The sequence below is a fragment of the Athene cunicularia genome (assembly GCF_003259725.1).
Source record: "Athene cunicularia isolate RWA chromosome 7 unlocalized genomic scaffold, athCun1 chr7_part1, whole genome shotgun sequence".
NCBI lineage: Eukaryota > Metazoa > Chordata > Aves > Strigiformes > Strigidae > Athene > Athene cunicularia.
Window position 1 is genome coordinate 719,191 of NW_020799107.1, and position 10,417 is coordinate 729,607.

General features: G+C 34.9%; 2 protein-coding genes across 2 annotated transcripts in view; both read left to right on the forward strand.

The window, feature by feature from the left end:
- The window catches only part of BOLL (boule homolog, RNA binding protein), a 38,689-nt gene extending 32,105 nt beyond the window's left edge, over positions 1–6,584 (forward strand). Inside the window, exons 13-14 of the mRNA XM_026852393.1 lie at positions 3,536–3,655; positions 5,547–6,584. Of these exons, the coding sequence (XP_026708194.1) occupies positions 3,536–3,559 (24 nt within the window). The 3' untranslated portion in view covers positions 3,560–3,655; positions 5,547–6,584. The remainder of the gene's footprint in view (positions 1–3,535; positions 3,656–5,546) is intronic.
- The window catches only part of RFTN2 (raftlin family member 2), a 46,987-nt gene that overhangs the window by 1,496 nt on the left and 35,074 nt on the right, over positions 1–10,417 (forward strand). The gene's annotated exons all lie outside the window — the stretch shown is intronic.

The following is a 10,417-nucleotide window of genomic DNA, read 5'->3' on the forward strand; positions in this document are numbered from 1 at the left end:
TTTCACAGACAGTCAAAGCTGGCATAACCCAGAAATTGATTCCATTTTCCACACCCATTTCCTGTGCTGGTAGTGGTTTTTGCGAGGCAATACGGTAAACCAGGTCAGGCAACTGATGTAGTTAAAGATGAAGCCCCACTCCCACCACCCAAAAAGAGTTAGCTTAAAGCTTGCATCAGTTTCTCAGATGGGTTTGTCGTGAAACTGCACAAACTCTTGTACCTGTACAAGAAGCTTGGGATAGGATAGAAAAAGAAAGACTTGTGTTAGTGGCGCAGATTTAAACTTGATGAAACTGGACGTGAAATTGCTAATCCTGTCCCTTCCTTCACTATATTTCTTGTTCATTCTTACCCATTTTCTTAGAAGTCTTGTTAGCCATAATTGAAACTGCTCTGTTCAGGTCTCAAGTAGATTCACAGATACAGTTGAACTGTTACAAAGACTTGCTGAATTCTGATGACTTTATTCATTACCAGATGATGCCAAATAGTTTGACAGGTTTTAAATTTTATTTATTTAGTTAGCTTTGTTTAGTAGTTCTGGAATATAATTCTTCCTTTCACGTTTCACCTTGCCTTTTCACATACCCACTTAAAGTTCTGAGTATGTTCCACATGTGATGAATATGATCAGCTTGTGTTGTATCCAGCACTCTGGCTGAGCACTCAACAATGATTGGGGAAAAAAAAGAAAAGAGCAAATGTTGACAGCACACTGCTATGTGTTAAGCAAGTGGTTGTGTCATTACCACCTGCTCCCCAGCTGCATTAAAATACTGCCTGCAGTCTTGTTAAAATAGCCCAACAAATGTTATCTGTTGCTTGAAAATGGCCAAGTAGCGGCTATGTAAGAGAGAACAGACGCCTAGAGTAATGCCCTTACATTGAAGATAATCTGCTAATCGCCTCCACTGCATGAGGAGTTGCATTAGGAATAAATACATGCTTTGTACTAGGAGCTATAAGTCATATGGTGAGTGTAGGATGGGTACAGCCAGTATCCAGGTAATTTTGGCAGTTGTAGACTTCTTAAAGCTTTCAAATGCAGTTCAAAACAGAATGCATTGCAGTCATATTTTAAGAGTCATAAGGGTGAGCAAGCAAAATGGATGAAATCTTTTTTGAAGAAAAAAATTTAAAATTTCTAAGCCAGTGTTTCTGTTGCTGTTGTGGATGTATAAAAAGATAACTCAGTTCATTAATCATGTAACCATGTAGCAGTTAACAAAGGAAGCTTCAGTTCTGGCAATTCTCTAATTTTATTCTCTCAATGCTACCACTTAGCATTTTGTTGATGTAACTTTTAGTGCAAAATTTCTGATAATCTTCAGTGAAAATTAGAATAAAACATTCCCCAACTTAAACTATTTTTTAGATCCAATTTTGGTATTTAAGATCAGGCTTGAATCAAAAACTAATGCCCTCCCTTTGATCATGTGTTTGCTAATTATCCTTTGTATATAAGGTGTTTTCATTTGGGGATTATGGCATGCTTTGTTCATGAGTACATGGAAGTGATTTCATCTTTACATTTCTATGAATGGATAAGGTTGACATTTTCACTCTCAAAGGTTTTTTAGGAAGTGTCAAATTTTTTTCATCTCTAGTGGATCATGTGCAGTCTTTCAGATCGTAAATCATTCTCTAATAAGGAGATTAATGTTTGGATGCTCCTGGAGGACATGTATCAGACTGTGGCTGGTAGTAAGATCTGTGTAGTCTACAGTAACAGCAGAAACTTGAGAGAAGATTGAAATTCATGTTCTCTGATTTCAGACCAGGGAGAAATAGCTGTGAGTTAAATTTCTGTTTTACTGGATGGTTATCTTGAGTTCTGGAGCACTGGCCTGGTAAATGTTGGATATTTTGTGTGTGTCTGTGTGTGTCTGTGTGTGTCTGTGTGTGTCTGTGTGTGTCTGTGTGTGTCTGTGTGTGTCTGTGTGTGTCTGTGTGTGTCTGTGTGTGTCTGTGTGTGTCTGTGTGTGTCTGTGTGTGTAAGACCCGTGAGGCCTAGGGAGCTGAGCAACAGAATTGTAGTCTACATAAACTGAACAAAGGCGTAAAAGGTTCTGTCATGTGGAGGTGGATAGATGGGTGGTATTGGTTTGGTTTTTTTATTCTTCTCAGTTATCTTTTCCAGTAGTAGTATACCTGTCAGGGTAGGCATGGTGAACACTATGGGATCATACAGTGTCTTTTCTTATAGGAGACCTTTTAGGTCCTTGGGGGAGGAGAGGAAGTGTTCTCTTCTGTTCAAGCTTGGACATTTAGCTGCAGGAGGAAGAAAAAAAAAAAAAAAATCAGTCTTATGTTATCTGAACTTTTCACTCCTGTCCCCACAATAGACTAGTTTTAGCTGACAAAATACGACAGTCTTCCTTAATTCAGTTCCTGGAACCTATAAGTGCTATACACTGGATTGGTGTGCTGAGCTAAAGTACTTCTTTTAAGCTTACTCTTTTATTTAGAAAATGTTCTGAAAAGGCACAGAAGAGTACAAAGGTAGTAAGTATTTTTAATTTTTCTGAAAAACCAATGAAATGAGTTCTCTAACGAGAACCTATCAATGACAAAAATATATCCCAATTTTCAGATTTCGTTGGTTGGTATTTGTCACTACTTTGTTTTCTATTCCCCACAGTCTTTTTTGATAGCTTTAAAATTAAATGTTCTACTTGCTATAAGAAAATGCTGTTTAGATGGATCAGAGACTTTTTTTTGCTTGAGCATTTCCAGTCTACAGTATGTTGGCAGTAATAATGTTGCCTCTAACTGAAAAGGCATCTTGCAGTATCGGAACAGAATTTAGGGTTTTCATATGCAATATGGTTCATTTATATATGCATTCAGATCGTAATGGTGCATGATGCTAACACCTTGGCCTTTTGGTAGTGAATGTTCTGTAAATTTAACTGAACCTAGAGCACCCATTTTTCTCTACAATTATGAGTAATAAGGTAAAATTGTTCTGTGTGTATAATATACGTAAATATATATATGCTTATACGTGTTTGTATACATACACATGCATGTATATATACATAAATTATGGTTTTTGTAAGAGGAAGTCATGACGTAATGTTGGGAGAGGTGTAATAATTTTATATTAGTACTCTGTGCTATTGTATGATATTCCATCGGGAATTAAAAAAATCTACAATGTATTTTCTCTACAGGTAAGTATTTTTTTCATTTATACGTGTTTTGAAATTGAGAGAGAGTAAACCTTTTGTTTAAAGTTACCTTAGTCTAGGAAACATGAATTTAAACTTCTGGTTGTCATCATCTGATTAACAAGAGGCTTGTCACTAGCTGTAGCAAGGTCTGTTGCCTGTAAAAGGGGCATTTTGAACTCCACCAGAAACATATTTGTTAATTTTATAACAACATCAAAAGCTGCAGATGGCATGATTTTTCTCGCATTGTTTCATTCTGTTTTCCTTACATTCTCCTCTCTAATAGTTTGTTCTCATTCCAGTTTAGTGGGATTTTTTGGGGTTTTTTATCCATATGTTTCTCTCTTTCCTTAACAGACACTATGGAGCATTCAATATTAAGCCATTTGAGCAGCTCTAGTCTACCTGTACTGATTTTTCTTGTCCAGTCCTTCCCATGTGGTAGAGATCTAGCAGCTGCCTGTTGTGCAACTTGGGGTCAGTTGTTTCATTGCAATGCTTTCTGTTTACAAATTCATAAATAATGAAACATGCTCAGATAGGATTTAGCATAGCCTGCAATATTATGTAGTGGCTTCCTGCATTTTTTAAAATATCCTAATAATTCTCTTACATAAAATAAACTTTATGTAATTCATATATATTCATTCCACCATTATTTTCTTCCTAATTCAACTGCCTAATTTCTGTTTGTTTGGATTATTTCCCTTCACCAGGGAGGGAAGTTTTCCATACTTCAGTGTATGATTTCTGTTTTTGAAAACTGTTTTAATTCCTTTATTGACAGCTCAACTCTCTCCCTTTTCTCTCTATTTTGTGTGATTTACAGTGGTTTATATTAATGAATCTATTCTCTGGCAGGTGCTTAACCATGCTTTCATTATGAATAAGGTGCTGCTTTTAGGTGCTTACAGTTCTTAAAAAATTAGGATTTTAGTAAAAGGAAGCTAGGGAAAAATACATGTTTTGCACATGTTAAAATTTGTGTCCATTTCTTACTTGATACCTTTAAAAAGCCCAGTGATTTGTAGCAGGGGCTTGCTATTTGTTAAGGTGTGACTTCTTGTCAGTGTATGTGTCTGTGTGATTTATCCTCAGACGTGGCTTTTAAAAAGTACTAGAAGTTTGCTAGCATGCAACTGAGTGTAGTTCATTGGGACCAGGCAGTAGAGAAGAGAAAATGTTGGTTTTGTCCTCCATATTCTAATAGGAACCAAAACTAAAAAAAGAGTAAGAGAAATAGATTGGGACTGAAGTCCTGTAAGGTTGATGTAATGAAAGCTAAAGTGGGCAGGAAGACTGGTACTAGATGGTCATGGAACCTAGCGAATCAGGAAAGCAATATCCAACATGATGTGCAGCTTGTAGTTGAGGTGGAAAAAAACCTGAAATCTTGAGGTTGAAGTGGGTTGAATATCCTGATAGGGATGTAGAAACTACAACTTCTATTAGGAAACTTGGCAGAGCCAGGAGGGAGGGTGAAAAGATGAGTAAGTTCAACAAAACAAACAAAAAGAAGTGCTGAAAAGGCCTGGGCTAAGGAGATAAGGTTAGAAAACAAAGATAGCCGAGTCTATAGTGTGGCATAGTAGGAATGGGAAGAAAGGACTCAGATTACTTAAATTAAAAGAATAAAACAGATGGGAGTCCTGCAAATGGGATACAGAGCAACTGAGATACAAAGGTAATAGAATTTCATCGTAGGAAGAATAAACAGAATAGGACATATATTCTAAAAACTGTTGTTGCCAGCACCTGAAATGGTAGCCCTGTCTTCTGTATCTTGCCATCCTTTTGTCGGCAGCTAGTGGCATCCACTGACAAATTGCTGAATCACAGTCCATTGTCTATTTGTGAGTTTACTAATAGGTGGCTGTCAGTTTTTGAGTTCTAGCTACTAAAAAAATTATGTAAGCGTTATTATAAATTCCCATACTAATGCATTGCTCTAGGCTACATCATAGCGAATGCAAAAGTAAACAAAGGTTAAATAGTTCTGCACTGTAACATACTATAAAGATAAATTTTCCCTATCCAGTTAGGAAGGGGATACAATTGCCTTAACTTTGACATCCTTTACTAATACTATATAATCAACGAACAAAACTTGATTTTATTTTTTTTTTTCCCCCAAGTAAATTTATTCTGAACTCGTTCTAAGATTCCATACTTGTAAATAGAGGAAGGTATTTCTTGCCATTATTGACTTCAGCTGTATACATAATTGAAATCTGCTTTTCCTTTTTAAACTGTCTAGCTGGTGCAATATCAAAATGAACTGTAACTTTTCATTGAAGCATTATTAATGTAGTAAATAGGACACACTTTGAAATAGAAGAAACAACACAGCATTTTTTCCTCCCTTTAGGAATTGAGGTCGCATTCTGTAAGAAGAAATTTTTCACGTCATTCGTCTGTGAATCAGAAACCTCAATATATATGAAGTCTCCATTTTCATCTTAGAAAAGATTACAGAATGGAAGATAAAATTCTGATACCACCTTCTTCTACATGTTCTGTAAACAGATCTTTAGCTATTTACTCTGCTAACCTACCTGTCACATGAAGGATATGTTCTTCCTGACTTCTAACATTTGCCTGAAAATGGTTAAGTTAAAATACCACTCCTTTTTGTAAAGTAATAAAATGAAATGTAGTTTGGACAGGTAAAAACACATGAAACCATGATTTTATACCTGCATTTCCTTTCTTATTAAAAAGACTGTTACAGGATAAAATGATGATTTCTCATACACAGCCTACTGTATAAACTCTGGTTACTAACATAAATTGAAAACCAGCATACTTTTATTAAAGGAAAAATTTATAATTTCTGGATTACATAAACTTAAAAGATCAATTAGTTGCAGAGTAAAATCCATTTTCCCACATGCTGACAGCATTTAAGTGCTGTGGGTTAAAATCTGGTTATTTAAATCTATGTGCATTTTGTTTCAATTCCAAAAGAGTTTACTTTTAGTTTTTTTGCAATCAGTACTCTCTACTTTTATAAGGCATTTTACTTATGTGTCATTTTAGTGCTTGAGGATAATAACTTTTTAAAATAAAATTTGGACCACTAGCTTCATAATTATTTATGGCTTACATTTTTCTTGCATATAGTAAGCAATAAATTTGGGTTTACAGTGTGTTTTTACCTATAGAAAAAGGCAAGAATTGACCTTTTATCATTACAAGGCCATTGCAAGCTCCTTCCTTCTTTGACTTTCTCTGTTATCTGTGCAAAATTTAGGAACTCCCTGACAGTATCACCAATTGAGATGAAATACTACTTTCTCCTCAACTGCAGGGAGATAACTTTTTTTTTTTCTCTCCTTGCTTCTCTCACCACCCTAGGACTCCTTCTATGTTTTATAAAAGGTTCCTCAAAGGTTAAAATACAGCCTCTGTAGTTAATAGGAGTGCAACCTTTTTAACTTTATTAATTTTAATTTTAATTAATTAATTTATTAATTTTATTAATAAGCTCATTGCTTATGTAGCACAGAGGTCTTTATGTAAAATATCCTTGAGCTTTTCCTTTTTTTTTTAATCTACTCTTAGTAATTTGAGGTTTTCCTTTTTGTGGTTTCAGTGGTGTCTTTTTTAATCATTTAGGGATTATGGAGTGGGCATTGTAGTCAGTAAATAATCCATATGTAATATGTAAATATATTTGAAGATTATTCTGGCTGTCAATTCCATTCTTTCATGTTGTGCAGGAAGAGAGGTGGAGTCTGGTTCTGTTCTTACACTGTTTTGAAATTGTGAAAGGAGATGCCATGTATTATGTTTTGGATGCAGGTTTCCTCATATGACTTTCTCCTTCTTGCTAGGTAGAAGAATGTACACAAATATAATGTAATAGTTTCTGCTTTTAAAAACTTGTTACCATAGCAGCTGTGGGGAATTGTTTTGCCAATAAGTATCAAAAAAGATAGACAATTTGTTGGATACATGAGGATCTTAGCCTATTTTTGAGGGGGAAAGCGTTCATTTGCTGTAGATCGTCATGTATCTGAGCCAGTCTACCACTAAAAACATCTGTCTGTTTCTCTGATTTTCAGATTTTAGAATTCATCAGTATAAATTTGTTACAGAAATTTTGGCATGTAGTAACAGTAATTGATTGCCATGGAAGAATTTTTACATAGTAAATATTTTTTTTTAATGAAGTGCTGTCTCTGGAGGTGCCAAAGAAAGGTGGTATGTTCTGTTAGAGCTATATTTCTTGTATCTTGGAACAAAGACGCATTTGACCCAGGCTTCATAAGGTTTGGTCCCAAGTCTTTATTTTTGGAATTCACAATTTGTTTACCAAAAATGACTATTGTGTTTTTAAAATGCTTTAGAGATCCAAGAAGTAAATTTTACAGTGAGTACTATCTTAAAAACATGCTTACAGGGAAGTCTTTAGAACTAATTGCTTGACAGTGTACAAATACTGTGTAGAGTCATTCACGTCATCAGATAGTGGCTCTAGTCCAGATACTCACAAAATGTAGTTTATTTTCTGTTAATTGGTGCAGATGTTAGATTGTTGATAATGAGTTGATCTCATGGCCCTTGCTTTGAAGATGATTTACTTTGTTTTTACTTGCATGTGAACTCGAACATTTGGAATGACATTCAATGTTGGACACAGAAGTACACCTGCAGTGTTCTACTGTGGGGCCTGTAACGTCAGTCTGGAGGCGCTTGGTTAGGATTGTGTCACCAGGTCTTAACAACGTTTCATTTTGATTTGAGAGACCTAGAAGAGACCCAGACCAAAGCTCTGGATATTGGCTTTCCTCCAGGAACCACAGGTCACTGTTGAAATACTGAGAGCTCTCCATTGCTACTGTAGCTCATCTTCAAAATGCTTGCCAAGAACGATGGCATAACATCAGTCAGTACTAACTGAACCTTTAAGCTTTCAGTAGTTGAATCCTTCCTTTGGCACAGTAACTGACTTTTTAATTCTGTTACACAAATGATACGTGCTGAGAAAGAGCTAAGTAATTTCCTCAAGTAGTCCCTCCAATTGCATTATCTTGACATTTTAGCATTCACGACATTTTTTAATGTCTTACACTACACAGTGTTATTCTCCTGCCACTTAAAATTTCTGTAACATAAAGATGCCTGTGCTTTTATACAGAAGTCATTTAGTTAACTGCAGCTGTTAAGATCCTGATCCTTCTCTGATTTCAGGGTTGGAGAAGGGTGATGTTCTCTCTGGTCTTCTGCAGTTTTCCATGGATAGTTGTAAGGCCTTGTGCTAGGAGAGAGCACAGCAGATTAGGACTGTGCCCTGTGGACATTCAGTAGTTAATGGCAAATAATCATCTCCGTCTTTGTGCACTGCTTGTCACATTGACATATTAGCAAACTAAATTAATTATCTGGCTTCCACACCCTAGAATTGAGAGACCCTGCCAGTGTCTTTTGTTTTCTACTGAGCTAGCTGTTACAGTATTCCTAGCAACCGTTGCCTATTTAATGTTATATTTATATGGCAAAACATTAGTTCTAACATTCTTTAATAGGTAACACTGGATAAAAACCTGTAGACAGGCAGAAAAGTTACTGAAGTTATTGCTGTCTTGTATTTTTATGTGTTTGATTAAGGACTGTTTTTTTTGCATTAAGTAGAATTCTCTAGTCCACTAACATTTTTGGTTCCTGCTACTTCTGATCTTAAGTATCAGAAGTCCATTCATCATCCCTGAAAAGCTGTTCACACTTTTCATATTAAATTGGCAATTCTTAATATTAGCTATTTTGAAAAATGGATTTCAGAATATAAAGTCAATGAGTAAACTGCATTCCAGTAGTGCATCTGAGCAGAAACTAGCAGAACACATGGCACTCTTTTTAAAATGTTTTTGTCTGTTTAACATAGTTCTAAAATGTGAGTTGTATGGTTGTAAAAGTTTTTTCAGTAAAAATTACAGTAAAATAGATTTGTGGCTTTATAGTGTTGAAGTAGTTTTAATTCACCTGGTATAAAAGTTTCTTATGTTTTATATTTAAGTAAAAAATACACAGTTTAAATCACTATTTTAAGGATCCAAAATATAATGCCAGGTGTCTTGATACACATGTGCAGTCCTGTATAGAAAACCTTATAAGCTGTTATGCAGAAAAACCAAATAGAGATACAGAAAGCAGAACAGTAATATGTAGCTCTCATTTTAACAGTGTTTAAAAATGTAGCTAAGACATGATGGGAAAGCATAGGTCTTGTAAGGCCACCTTAGAGTTTTTGAGTCACGAATAATTTAAGGAAGTATTGAAATGTTAATTTTGAGGGCCTTGCATGGTCATTTTGTACCTCTCAGTGGAGCTGTCATCTATGTAAGTGTGTACATGTACATTATAGGTAAACTGAATACTGTTCATAATATTCCCAACTTGATTTTAATCAGATAAACTAGAACATCCAGTTTCATTCTAGAATGCATGGGTTTTAGTTGATCACATGGCTGTGTAGTTTGATACTGTATTGCAGATACAGATGATGTAGTTACTGCAGCCTTGGTGTGGATGTGCATAGGTAAAAGCTTAATAAATTTGATGATCTCATCTTAGAGAACTTTTAGCAATTTTATATATCAAAAGCTCTTTCTGTTGAAACTACCTGTAATACAGCAATAATAAACAAGTTTCTGTAGTTTATAACTTCTAGTAATGTTCTGGGTTGATAACTAAAGTTCAGTTTAAATTGGTCCTATCTACTGTTTGGATTGTAACTTTTGTTTGTTTAATTCTAATATTGATGAGTAGTTTAAATATGGATTTAGAAAAGTATCAAAAATGGAATTGATTAAGTTATCATTAAACTATGCTTTTACAGTCTTAAAGTATTGTTGTCATCTCTGTTAATTATTTTTAGAACATTATACTAAAATATTATTGTGGAAAAGCTGGCATTTCTGCTGAGGTTAACATGTTTAACAAGACTATGTTCCTGTTACATTCACAAAAACTATTTCTTCAAAGGAAAAAAAAAAAATCTAAAAAGTTTCCAAACCAAGGAGTCTTCAGAATGGAGCACTGCTACTTTCTTCATAGCTTTAAATAAATTAGGGGCTAAACCAGTTTTAATCAAGTCATTCTACAGAAAAAAAAAAAACAAAAAAAACCGCTAAATGTCAGTGTTCTGTTTTAGTTAAAGTAATAGTTCTTGGGGATGTGAAAAATATTTGATAATTGAATTGCAGAATTTTTCTAATTTCCACCCCCCCCCACCCC